At 43.1% G+C, this 14,598-nt stretch overlaps 1 protein-coding gene across 1 annotated transcript in view; it reads left to right on the top strand.

Annotated features, from left to right (window-relative positions):
* The first annotated feature begins 415 nt into the window (after positions 1-415).
* The window catches only part of LOC136857203 (glucose dehydrogenase [FAD, quinone]), a 67,699-nt gene continuing 53,516 nt past the window's right edge, over positions 416-14,598 (top strand). The window contains exon 1 of the mRNA XM_067135666.2: positions 416-517. Within this exon, the coding sequence (XP_066991767.2) occupies positions 506-517 (12 nt within the window). The 5' untranslated portion in view covers positions 416-505. The remainder of the gene's footprint in view (positions 518-14,598) is intronic.

Raw genomic sequence — 14,598 nt, 5'->3', positions numbered from 1 at the left:
GTCGGTGCGACGTAAAGCCAATCGCAAAAACAGAAAACTAAACGTAGATAATGGAACGTAAAATCATTAACAATATTGTTTAAAGGATTAGGAAACCAGGAAAATTTTACAACACCTCTTGAACACGGGTGTAATTTTGAAAAGGAAAAGTCAGCGATTCCAGCAAAAACTGTTGGTCTCGCGGCTATAATGACGATATTAACCAGTTGTGTAACTACAAGCCCGTTCGGTCTCTTGACCACGGCTTAAGAGGGGGATATTTTCGAGAAAAATCGTATCAGTCCATCAAACCGACATTCGAACCCGGATATTAAATGATATCATCCTCCATGATGACTGTGCTATTGCGCTATGTTCCCATCGTTTCCTCGAGGAAGATGTCACGATGAGACCTCCTCGGAGGCTAAACCTGTTGCCTGCCCTTGGCCTTGTAGGAGAGAAGAGATTTACCGCTTGCTAAGCTAGTGGTCGGGCCAGTCAGTTCTTCAGCAGCTGCGGCAACATCATGTTCCCACAGGTAGGAGTGGCTGGAAACTGCTACTTATTCACTAACATTGAATGGCATGTAAATAACCGCTCCTTATGTATCTTGTTATTAACATTCATGGTGTGAAATCCATTTCATTGGTCTGTGCTTTAGAAAGACATCGTCACTAAATGTACAGCACGTGCTCTTTAACACTCTGCTATAGTATAGACACCATGGCAGTGCCATTTTAGAACAACATTTTTGAAATTATTCTACGCGTACCTGCGGTGGTTTATAGTGAGTACACAAAATATCCGAAAAAGGAAATCCAGTAAAACCTCATTAATCCGAACCCCAATGGCCCGGACTTCGCTTAATCCGGACAGTCGTTCAATAATAATACATAAATGCATTTACAGTATAAAGCTGAGTTGCGAGCGCAATATTGCAAACTACACAGGAGGGGATTGTTGAAAGTGTGATCACTGCAGAAAACTCTGAATTATTATTATTATTATTATTATTATTATTATTATTATTATTATTTACAATTATGCTTTACGTCGCACCGACACAGATAGGTCTTATGGTGACGATGGAATAGGTAAAGCCTAGGAAATCGGAAGGAAGCGGCTGTGGCCTTAATTAAGGCACAGCCCCAGCATTTGCCTGGTGTGAAAATGGAGAAACCACGGAAAACCATCTTCAGGGCTGCCGACAGTGGGGTTCATACCCACTATCTCCCGGATGCAAGGTCACAGCTGCGTGACCCTAACCGCACGGCAAAACTCGCTCGGCGGTGATATTATTTTTTTGCTAGGGGCTTTACGTCGCACCGACACAGATAGGTCTTATGGCGACGATGGGATGGGAAAGGCCTAAGAGTTGGAAGGAAGCGGCCGTGGCCTTAATTAAGGTACAGCCCCAGCATTTGGCTGGTTTGAAAATGGGAAACTACGGAAAACCATTTTCAGGGCTGCCGATAGTGGAATTCGAACCTACTATCTCCCGGATGCAAGCTCACAGACGCACGTCTCTACGCGCACGGCCAACTCGCCCGGTGGTGATATTATTAACCTCATGCCAAAACTTAGTGAAATTAAGAACCATCTAAACATTGTCATTCAATATTTTGAATATAACAGCGATGAAGGCATATCTGCACATTATGAACGTTTGAGGCATCTGCATGAGTTAATTACCAAATTATTAATGTCAAAGGAAGACAAAAAAAAAAAAAAAAAAAAAAAGAAAGATCGGTATTTTCTTCAAACCATTAAGCGTGTCAAGTGTGGTCAATGGAGGTGTGCCTTGATTGCCATGTTCTAATTATGCACTGCATTAGTTATTCTGTATTTTGTAGAGCCTAATACTGTATTACATTATATCTTGTATACTAAATAACCTTTGAATTTCTTAATTTTAAAATACTGTACTTTACACGCTCTTTTCACTGAACAGAGTGTTTAAATATGTACCTCGGCTCACTTCATAAGTTATTTTGTTTAATCCGGACTTTCATTAATTCGGACAATCTAGAGCCTCCATTAGTCCGGATTAATGAGGTTCTACTGTACAGTAAACTCTGATAACTCGTCCTAAAGAGGGCGGGGCGTGTCTTTTCAAGTTAGCGCAAAGTCCGTCTCTCGAAAGGAAATATAATGTGTCAAACGAAAGAAAGCCGGCCCCGCGGTGTAGTGTGCCTACCTCTTACCCGGAGGTCCCGGGTTCGAATCCCGGCCAGATCAGGGATTTTTGCCTGCATCTGAGGGCTGGTTCGAGGTCCACTCAGCCTACATGATTACAATAATGAGGAACTATCTGAGGATGAGATAGCGGTCCCGGTATAGAAAGCCAAAAATAACTGCCGAGAGGATCCGTCGTGCTGACCACACGACACCTCCGAAATCTGTAGACCTTCAGGCTGAGCAGCGGTCGCTTGGTAGGCCATGGGCCTTCGGGGCTCTTGCGCCATGGGGTTTTAAAGGGAAGAAAACTGACACTGTAGAACTATTTTAAGGGGTAATAATATTAATTTACATAATGCGAAGATGTAAACAATTGACTACATATCAGATAAGACACAAATAACACAGATGGATTAGCGAAGTTTTAAGATTTCAAAAGGTGGTATAGCACTTGCAAATTAGCGAGTATATTAACTGATCAGTATATCAGGCATTCAAGAAAGGAGGGTGTGATCATCGATAGAGAGTAAGTTGGATGAAGACCTGTATGGTTTCAGACCACAGAGGGGCTGTTAGGGCCAGATTTTCAGTAAGCATCAAATAATCGAAAAATGCTACTAGAAGAATAGACATTACTGTTGATGTTTCGAATAATAATAATAATAATAATAATAATAATAATAATAATCATTATAATGTTTTTTTTGCGTCCCACTAACTACTTTTGACGGTTTTTGGAGACACCGAGGTGCTGGAATTTTTGTCCCGCGGAAATTCTTGTAAAAAGCGAAAAAGCTAAATCATCTCCGTACAGGCCATGAAGGCCCTTGGAGGGATGGACGGTAAAGGCTTCCACTCTCCAAAACCTCGGCACTTGATGGGGTAGAGTGGTTAGCTCTACGCCCGGCCGCCTTTGCCCCTAGGAATTACCTGGTACTCATTTTTGGTGTAGGCTGAGCGAACCTCAGGGCCATGTGCACGACTTCCTGACGGGGATTCGAACCCACGTCCTTCCCGGCGAACCGAGCACGCCTTTATCGCCTCGGCCAGGCAGCCCCTGGAAATAAATAAATCTACCGACACGAGGCTGGCGTATTTGAGCACCTTCAAATACCACCGAACTGCTGTAACCCAACAATCTAATATTTTGGAGCTAAAACAAAGATGCAGCGATTATGCTATGGAAATTAGCATCTCCAAGACTAAATTGATGTCAGTAGGGAAGAATCCAGAGACGATATCTGAAAACCGTAAAAATAGTTCGTGGTACGTATAGTTTTTTTTTTTTAAATAGATATTTGCTTTACGTCGCACTGGTACAGATAGGTCTTATGGCGACGATTCGTAAAATCAGTAACATAAGACGATCGAATATCAGGTAAGAAATACAAAACTGGAACCGGTCTATCATTCCAGGTATTTAGGATGTTTTCTTCAAGGAGGCGATAAATGCGTGGTCGGTTCACTCGGAATGACGTGGATTGTATTACCCGTCATGAAGTCGAACAATTTAATAAACGAGATGTCCACTTCCGAAGGTGCACATGGCTCTGAGGTTCACTCAGCCTACACAAAAGTGAGTACCAGGTTAATTCCTGGGGGTAAAGTAGACCAGGCATAGAGCTACCCCACCAAGTGCCGAGGTTACGGATAGTGGAAGCCTTTATCTTGCACCCCTCCTGGGGCCTTCATGGCCTGTACGGAAATGTCTTTACTTTGCTGTTCTTCCAGGATGGCAGTATACTAAGTGAAATTGAATTATGCTACAGCAAAGCTAATGCAGTTAGCTCGTAGTTGCGATCGGCGGTATTCTGTAAGAGAGAAATGAGTTCTTGGACGAAACTTTGTTTACATCAGTCTATTTTCAGACCGGCTTTACTGCATGGGAGTGAAATCTGGGTAGGCTCATGCTGTCTTATTCACAAGTTGGAAGCAATGGAATTAATAATATTATTGGTGTTTACGTTCCACTAACTATTTTAGGGTTTTCCGGTGACACCAAGGTGTCTACATTTTGTCCCGCAGGAGTTCTTTTACGTACCAGTAAATCTACCAACATGAGGCTGACGTATTTAAGCACCTTCAAATATCACCGGACTGAGCCAGGATTGCTATTTGTTTTACGTCGCACCAACACAGAGTCTTATGACGACGATGGGACAGGAAAGGCCTAGGAATGGGAAGGAAGCGACCGTGGCCTTAATTAAGGTACAGCCCCAGCATTTTCCTCGTGTGAAAATGGGAAACCACGGAAGACCATCTTCCGGGCTGCCGGCAGTGGGATTCGAACCCACTATCTCCCGATTACTGGATACTGGCCGCACTTAAGCGACTGCAGCTATCGAACTCGGTGTGAAAATATTAATATTACATTATTTTGTTGTATGCTTTTAGCTATCATATGTCCATTAGTCTTACAGACTGCTTAACCGACAATAATACAATTTTCAGAGTTGTTATCGAACAAGTCTGCCTCTGTGGTGTAGTGGTTAGTATGATTAGCTGCCACCCCCAGAGGTCCGGGTTCGATTCCCGGCTCTGCCACGAAATTTAAAAAGTGGTACGAGGGCTGGAACGGGGTTCACTCAGCCTCGGGAGGTCAACCGAGTAGAGGTGGGTTCTATTCCCACCTCAGCCATCCTGGAAGTGGTTTTCCGTGGTTTCCCACTTCTCCTCCAGACAAATGCCGGGATGGTACCTAACTTAAGGCCACGGCCGCTTCCTTCCCTCTTCCTTGCCTATCCCTTCCAAACTTCCCATCCCCCCACAAGGCCCCTGTTCAGCATAGCAGATGAGACCGCCTGGGCGAGGTACTGGTCATCCTGCTCAGTTGTATCTCCCGACCCAGAGTCTGAAGCTCCAGTACACTGCTCTTGAAGCGGTAGAGGTGGGATTCCTCGCTGAGTACGAGGAAAAAATCGACCCTGGAGGGTAAACAGATGAAGAAGGAGGAGAAGAAGAATAAGAATAAGAAGTTATAGAACAATAAAGAGAAGCCACTGAACCAAGATAATAGGAAAATTTCACGTACTGAGAGACATGTATATATGTATATATATATATATTTTTTTTTTTTTTAATATTGCTTAAAGTAAGAAAATAAGCACTAATCTTACGTAAACCAAGATTGTCGCTTAATTTTAGTTCAGTAAACATAAAGCATATACTGAAAACAGGTGTTAAAATTCCGGATAAGTTCTATATACAGATGTTTTAGGGATTCAGGGACGCAAATTGAGCAATTTTAACAGTGACAAGGTAGGGCAGTCCAACTCCCTTAAAAAATTAAACATTTTGTTGGTAGCTAAAAAAATATATATATTATGGTGCGGCGTAAGCATTAAAATGTTAAGTTCATTAGCAACAAATTTGTTCCATTTGCATACAAATTTAGAGTACAGTCTTGGCATGAACTGCAATAGTTTCAATGACAACAGGTTAATAAAAGAGAAACAAGAAGTATTAATCCGGAGGTAAAAGTGACGTTAGCAGACATAGAGCAAACAATAAGAAAGAGGTGAGAATGACTGTAATAGACTACGAACAGAAACGCAAAACACGTTTTTCCTTTTTACGTGGCAATAAATCATACGAGCAATTGCCTTGAGACTAACAGTTTTTCAGTAATACGAAGACAAGGTCGTAATTTTCAGTTTTGAAAGTTTTGCATACAGCGACAGGGATTCAAATCACGGACGCACTGGGGAGAAGCTAGCGACGATGTAATTGGACTCACTCGATTCACGAAAGGAGTGCATATTACATTTTAATGCTTTGCTATTAACTGTGGTGGTGGTGATAGTGATTATTGTTTCAAAAGGAAGTATAAACTGGGCCACCATCCTTTTCAGAGAATAAATGGAAAAAGTCTGAACTTTCGAAGAGTGAAACTATCGGGGAAGGGCGCGAATATCAGGAACTTCGTAGGTTTCACAAACCTGTTACCGTAGGGGTGAGAAGAGAACAAGAATGACCAGGGAGGTCGAATAGTAATGTCGAACTCAGCTAAAGGCCCACGTTCCGAAGATCAGAGCCATTGACGGGCAGTTACCTCTTACGAAAGGCAGGGAGTACTGTGGATAAATTCTTCCACAATGATCCACAAGTGACTTTTGCCGTCAATCCACACAAAGAAGATGTGATAGCCGAGTGGTATGGTCACTGGCTTGACAATTGGCGGTCGAGGTTCGGAACACAGCCAATGCAATTGAAATGCTTGTAATGAAGGTTCATATCCCTGTGGGTCAGATTCAAGGTAAAACTGTAGGTCCTTCGGCTATGATCATAAAAAGAATAGTTATGGAAAACTACAAACTTGCTTGCCTTTTATTTTAATTCACAGCAGGTTTCGTTATGCATACACGTCGTATACATAAATGAAAGAAATGTCAGACTTGCCAGAGGCTGTCACATATTTCCAAGAGAGTTCATTCAATACAATATTTCTAAGGACGTCGGCATGTAAATTCTATGTGGTGACACATTCAGTGTTTACTCAAAAAATTAACAACTCAACAATATGCCATCCAATATGATTCCGATTCCTCTGCCCTCTGATATCGTAAAACAGAACGTCGAAATTGACTCACGGGTCAAAAGTTAAAATGCCTACACATGTTAACTGAGGTAATAATAATAATAAGAAGAATGTATGCCTCTGTGATGTATTGGTAAGTGCGATTAGATGCCACCCTCGGAGGCCCGGGTGCGATTCTCGGTTCTGCCACGAAATTTGAAAAGAGGTTCGAGGACTGGAACGGGGTCAACTCAGCCTCGGAAGGTCAACTGAGTAGAGGGGGTTTCGATTTCCACCTCAGTCATCCTCGAAGTGGTTTTCCGTGGTTTCCCCACCTCTCTTCCAGGCAAATGCCGGGATGGTACCTGACTTAAGGACATGGCTGCTTTCTTCCCTGTTCCTTGTCCATCCCTTCCAGTATTCCCATCGCCCACAAGGCCCCTGTTCAGCATAGCAGGTGAGGCCGCCTGGGCGAGGTACTGGTCCTCCTCTCCAGTTTCATCCCCAGCCCAAAGTCTCACGCTCCAGGACACTGCCCTTGAGGCGCTAGAGATGAGATTCCTCGCTGAGTCCGGGAGAAAAGCCAATCCTGGAAGTTAAACGGATAATGTAAATGAAATAATAATAATAATAATAATAATAATAATAATAATAATAATAATAATAATAATAATAATAATAATAATAATAATAATAATATAAAATAATTTCGTGTGGCTATTGTTGTTGTTCATCGAAAGGGGGGTAGCAGCATTTCGGAAGTTGCAAGGGCGGCAGTCTAGATGATTGACTGATATGGCCTTGTAATAATACTCAACATGGCTTAGCTGTGTTGACACTGCTACACGGCTGAAAACAACGGGAAACTACAGCCGTAACTAACTCCCGAGGACATGCAGCTCTCTCTGTATGAATGATTACTGATGATGGCTTCCTCCCGGGTAAAATATTCCGCAGGTAAACTAGTCCCCCATTCGGATCTCCGGGTGGGGACTACACGAGAGGGGGGCGATCATCAGGAAGATGGATACTGACATTCTGTGAGTCGGAGCGTGGAATGTTAGAAGTTTGAATCGTTGTGGTAGGTTAGAGAATCTGAAAAGGGAGATGGATAGACTAAAGTTAGATGTAGTTAGTATAAGTGAAGTACGTTGGCAGGAAAAACAGGATTTTTGGTCAGGCGACTACCGAATTATCAACACGAAATCAAACAGGGGAAATGCAGGTGTTGGTTTAATAATGAATAAGAAAATAGGGCAGCGGGTAAGCTACTATGACCAGCATAGTGAAAGAATTATTGTCGTCAAGATAGACACCAAACCAATGCCCACCACAATAGTGCAGGTCTATATGCCTACTAGTTCAGCGGATGATGAAGAAATCGAAAGAATATATGAAGAGATAGAAGATTTAATACAATATGTAAAAGGTGACGAGAATCTAATTGTGATGGGAGACTGGAATGCAGTGGTAGGCCAAGGAAGAGAAGGTAGTACAGTAGAAGAATTTGGATTGGGACAAAGGAACGAAAGAGGAAGTCGGCTGGTTGAATTCTGCACTGATCATAATTTAGTCCTTGCCAATACTTGGTTCAAACACCATAAACGACGGCTGTATACGTGGACGAGACCTGGAGACACTGGAAGGCATCAAATAGACTTCATTATGATTAGGCAGAGATTCAGAAACCAGGTGTTGGATTGAAAAACTTTCCCAGGAGCAGACGTGGACTCTGGCCACAACTTGTTGGTCATGACATGCCATCTGAAGTTGAAGAAATTGAAGAAAGGAAATAATGCCAAAAGATGGGATCTAGACAAGTTAAAAGAAAAGAGTGTGAGGGATTGTTTCAAGGAACATGTGGCACAAGGGCTAAATGAAAAGGCTGAAGGAAACACAATAGAGGAAGAGTGGATAGTCATGAAAAATGAAGTCAGTAGGGCTGCTGAAGAGATGTTAGGAAGGAAGAAGAGCTCAACTAAGAATCAGTGGATAACTCAGGAGATACTAGACCTGATTGAAGAAGGACGAAAATACAAGAATGCTAGAAATGAAGAGGGCAGAAAAGAATACAGGCGATTAAAGAATGAAGTGGATAGAAAGTGCAAGGTAGCTAAGGAAGAATGGCTGAAGGAGAAGTGCAAGGATGTCGAAGGTTGTATGGTCCTAGGAAAGGTAGATGCTGCATACAGGAAAATCAAAGGAACCTTTGGAGAAAGGAAATCTAGGTGTGTGAATATTAAGAGCTCAGATGAAAAGCCAATTCTGGGTAATGAATACAAAGCAGAAAGATGGCAAGAACATATCCAACAGTTGTATCAAGGTAAAGATGTAGATAATTTGGTTCTGGAACAAGAAGGGGCTGTTGATGCTGATGAAATGGGAGACCCAATTTTGAGGTCAGAGTTTGACGGAGCTGTAAGAGACCTAAATAGAAACAAGGCATCTGGAATTGATGACACTCCTTCTGATGACTGCCTTAGGAGAAAGCAGCATGGAAAGGTTATTCCATTTAGTGTGTAAGATGTATGAGACAGGAGAAGTCCCATCCAATTTTCGGTAGAATGTTGTTAAACCTATTCCGAAGAAAGCCGGTGCTGACAGGTGTGAAAACTACCGCACCATTAGTTTAGTATCTCATGCCTGCAAAATTTTAACACGTATTATTTACAGAAGAATGGAAAAACAAGTTGAAGCTGAGTTGGGAGAAGATCAATTTTGCTTCAGACGAAATGTAGGAAAACGTGAAGCAATCCTGACTTTACGTCTGATCTTAGGATCGAATCAAGGACAAGCCCACGTACATGGCATTCGTAGATCTAGAAAAGGCAGTCGATAATGTTGATTGGACCAAGCTATTTACGATTCTGAAGGTGATTGGGATCAGATACCGAGAACGAAGAATTATCTACAATCTGTATAGAAATCAGTTTGCAGTGATAAGAATCGAGGGCTTTGAAAAATAAGCAGCAATCCAGAAAGGAGTGAGGCAAGGCTGCAGTTTGTCACCCCTCCTCTTCAATGTTTACATAGAACAGGCAGTAAAGGAAATCAAAGAGGAATTTGGAAAGGGAATCACAATTCAAGGAGAGGAAATCAAAACCTTGAGATTTGCCGATGATATTGTTATTTTATCTAAGACTGCAGAAGATCTCGAGAAGCTGCTGAATGGTATGGACGAAGTCTTGGGTAAGGAGTACAAGATGAAAATAAATAAGTCCAAAACAAAAGTAATGGAGTGCAGTCGAACGAAGGCAGGTGATGCAGGAAATATTAGATTAGGAAATTAAGTCTTAAAAGAAGTAGATTCATATTGTTACTTGGGCAGTAAAATAACTAACAATGACAGAAGTAAGGAGGACATAAAATGCAGACTAGCACAAGCAAGGAAGAGCTTTCTTAAGAAAAGAAATTTGCTCACTTCAAACATTGATATCGGAATTAGAAAGATGTTGTTTGAAGACTTTCCAGTGGAGCGTGGCATTGTATGGAAGTGAAACATGGACGATAAATAGCTCAGAAAGAAAGAGAATAGAAGCTTTTGAAATGTGGTGTTACAGAAGAATGCTGAACGTGAGATGGATAGATCAAATCACGAATGAAGAGATACTGAATCGAATTGGCGAGAGGAGATCGATTTGGCTTAATTTGACAAGAAGAAGAGATAGAATGATAGGACACATTAAGACACCCAGGACTTGTGCAGTTGGTTTTTGAAGGAAGTGTAGGTGGTAAGAACAGTAGGGGTAGACCAAGGTATGCACATGACAAGCAGATTAGAGCAGATGTAGGATGCAGTAGTTACGTAGAAATGAAAAGGTTAGCACAGGTTTGGAGTGCTGCATCAAACCAGTCTATGGACTGATGACTCAAATAACAACATTGTTAGACTAGTTGCATCCCTTATAGATAGACCCACCGATGACAGTGGGCGGGAACTGCCGTGTATGAGAAATTGAGTGTTATTGAGGTGGATTATAGAGTTGGTATAGGGAGTGAGTTGCAGGGCTTTTGAGGACAGCATAAACACCGCCGAGTAAGTTGGCTGGCTACGCGGTTTGGGTTATATAGCTTTAAGCTTGTATTTTGGAGATAGTGGATTCGAACCCCACTATCGACAGCCGTGAAGATTTTCCGTGAGTTCCCATTGTCACACCCGACAAAAATGTACCTGTACCTTAAAGAAGACCACGGTCGATTACTTCCCAGTCCAGCCCCTTCCCTGTCCCATCGTCGCTCCGGTAAAAAACCAAAACACCAAACATCCAGCCCGCGAATCGAGGGAATTAATCTTTTCAGATTAAAATCCCTTGATCTGGCCGGGAATCGAACCTGGAACCCCAAGAATCTGAGGCCAAGACACTGACCACACGGTCATGGAGCCGAGGATGATTAGGATGATATTGACGACGACGGCGACGACGGCGACGACGATTATTATATTGTTTTCCGGGATCTCAGATTGTCACCCAGCCTTGACAACTGGTCTGTGAATGAGATGCAGTTACCTTTAACGGCAATTTCGTTCAGTTCTGTATGTTTACTGTGAAATACCAAGCTAAAATATGTATCAGGCCGTATAACAAGCCATATACTTCTTCAAAATAGATCAGCTATTCAGGAATCTTACGCCACTGCAACCGTCCTGAGCTAAGATCAAGTTCTTGCCACTCCTATCACATGGCACCAAAATACTGTTCTCATTTGAGTTACACACAATTCTTTATTACACAATTGATAACCTTCAGAGGCCTACCATGAAATGGAAGCGAAAGTTTGTATTTGGGCCATGGTGACTTAAAGCAGATGTTTTCGGGATAATTTCCGATTTACTGAGTGGCGGAATATTCCGAGATAGGTAATTTTTATGTTCCTGTCGTGGTTTGTAAAGTGAGTGGACTGTTGTGTGTAAACAAAGCGCAGCTAAAATTCCCGGCCCATGAACCCCATACCTTCTGAACGGAAGGTAGCAACGTTAACCATTCATTGAAGTAAATGTGTGGTTAATGAGCTAAGCAGCTGATTTTCCCGCTGGGCTGAGTGGCGCTGGCCTTCTGACCCCAACTTGGCAGGTTTGATTCTGGCTCAGTCCGGTGGTATTTAAAGGTGCTCAGTTATGTCAGCACCGTGTCGGTAGATTTACTGGCACGTAAAATAACTCCTCCAGGACTAAATTCCGGCACCTCGGCGGCTCCGAAAAGCTGTAAATGTAGTCAGGGGGACGTAAAGCCTATAACATTATTATTATGACCAAAAATTCAGGAAAACTCAATCGTCAAAAATTACCAGTGTTTCGCCCGAGTGCGGTATGGGCTTATCAGTTGGATACCGCACGTTCCCAAGACACTGGCCGCCTAGCATGCCGGTAGCGACACCACTATCTATCTATTAAAGCTTGCATTCCTCCCCTGAAGGGGAGGGCGTGCCACCTAGTAGGGAACTCCTACTTTCTGGCCAAGTGACACCACTTTGTTTTGCTTTCATTTCTCACCCTGAAGAGGTGAGGCGGGCTACCCGGAGGACAACACCCTCTCTCTGGCCAGGTGATACCACTGCAAACTATCCAGAGATAGCCACAAATGCAGTGTCGACGTGGTAAGGGAGAATTGTGGTACATCTCCACTTGCTATACATGCCCTCCCGGGCTAGCATGACCAAAAATATGGCTTCCGATTGAGATAGCTTTGTCGGTTTTGTCAATTGAGTTTTCCCGAATTTTATTCTTCTTCTTATTCTCCTTTTCTAGCCTATTTCAATCCACTGCTGGATATAGGCCTCGTCCATGTGCTTCCATCGTCTTCGGTCTTGAGCCACTTGGAACCAGCGTGTTCCAGCCAACAGCTTTATGTCGTCGAGCCATCTCTTCTGGGGTCTTCCAATGCCTCTCTTGTGTCCCCATGGTCTCCAGTGAACAATCCTAGGGGTCCACCTGTTGTAGTCTTGTCGAGCTACGTGTCCTACCCACTGCCATTTTAGTCTTGCTACTCTCTCCTGATGTCCTCTGAACGGATCTTATTTATCCCTTATTAAACATTATTATTATTATTATTATTATTATTATTATTATTATTATTATTATTATTATTATGTTGATTTTTCATCCAGATAGCTGAGGTTCGAAGTCCGGTGGACGTCAGGGTAGAATTTTCATTGCTAGTGGTTTAACGTCGTACTGACATAAGTAAGGTTTTCGGCGACGCAAGGATTGGAAGCACTTAGCACTGGAAAGGTGGTGGCCATGGCCTTAACGTAGGTAAAGCCCCAGCTCACCTGAAAAACGCACGTGGTATGAGGAAGGACGTGCAGCCTTAAAGCCCCGGGCAAACTCAACATGAGGTAGGTTAGCTCCAGAAATACTCGATATTAGACAAAGAAAGTTTAAGGGAGCGCAGTGGTACAAATGGTTTAGCCACTCGACTCTCAGCCCGAATGTCCCGGGCTCCAAATGTCCTGGCGACTTGCAGTGAAATGCTTATTCCATTTAAAGAATGACCAAGTAAACGTGAGATTTAACACGCTCTTGCCCTTATATATATATATACAGAGTGTATCCGTAATGATGTTACAAACTTTCAGGGATGATGTTAATGTTATTGGCTTTACGTCCTACTAACTACTTTTTCTTCGGTTTTTGGAGACGCCGAGGTGCTGAAATTTAGTCCCGCAGGTGTTTTATTTACGTGACAGTAAATCTACCGACACGAGGCTGACGTACTTGAGCACCTTCAAATACCACTGGACTGAGCCAGGATCGAACCTGCGAAGTTGGGTTCAGAAGGCCAGCGCCTCAACCGTCTGAGTCACTCAGCCCGGCTCAGCGATGATGCAGGACGGCAAATGGATCAATTTGAGATAAGGAACAGTAGTCCGGAAGCGTTCGAGTCAAAAGTTGTGTTTAAAAAAAAAAAAAAAATTGCTTTACGTCGCACTGACACAGATATGTCTTCTGGCGACGATGGGATAGGAAATGTCTAGGAGTTGGAAGGAAGCGACCGTCGCCTTAATTAAGGTAAAGCCCCAGCATTTGCCTAGTGTGAAAATAGGAAACCACGGAAAACCATCTTGAGGGCGGCCAACAGTGGGGCTCGAACCTAATACCTTCCGGATGCAAACTCATAGCTGCGCGCCACTAACCGCACGGCCAACTCGCCCGGTCAAAAGTGACTAGTAATCCAAGTTGTTTAATGTCCACCCGTTCTTAACAGACGTCGGGGTGTCGGAATTTCTTCTCGCAGTAGTTCTTTAACGTACCGGAAGCCAACGACATATGATTGTCACCTTTAAACACCCTCAAAAGCCACCGACCTCAGTTGGGTTTGAACCCGCTGATTGCGACACTGTTCAAACGACACCGGGGATATTCGAACGGGTAAGACAGAACTTTGTGCGAAAATGCCATGTCTGCATTGACGCAGGCGGACGCCATTTCGAATATTTATTGTAAATGTAGCTTGTGAAACTTGTGTTACCGAGCTCGATTATTGCAGTCGCTTAAGTGCGGCCAGTATCCAGTATTCGGGAGACAGTAGCTTCGAGCCCCACTGTCGGCAGCCCTGAAGATGGTTTTCCGCGGTTTCCCATTTTCACACCAGGCAAATGCCGGGGCTGTACCTTAATTAAGGCCACGGCCGCTTCCTTCCACTTCCTAGGTCTTTCCTATCCCATCGTCGCCATAAGACCTATCTGTGTCGGTGCGACGTAAAGCAAATAGCAAAACAAAACAAAAAAAACTTAAGCAGGTAAATGGACTTAAATGAGTAGAATTTTGCTTAACTTTCGACTCGATCCTTTCCGGAATTCGGTTCCTTATCTCAAATTGATCCATCTGCCGTCGTCCACCATCCCTGAAAGAATGTAACAACATCACGGATACACCTGTATAAGCAGTTAATTGTGAAGTCCGAACACCAATGATCTTTCTTTCC

The sequence above is a fragment of the Anabrus simplex genome, chromosome 1 (assembly GCF_040414725.1).
Source record: "Anabrus simplex isolate iqAnaSimp1 chromosome 1, ASM4041472v1, whole genome shotgun sequence".
In the NCBI taxonomy this organism is placed as follows: Eukaryota; Metazoa; Arthropoda; class Insecta; order Orthoptera; family Tettigoniidae; genus Anabrus; species Anabrus simplex.
Note: the sequence above shows the minus strand (reverse complement) of the source record. Positions and strands in the feature narration are given on the sequence as shown.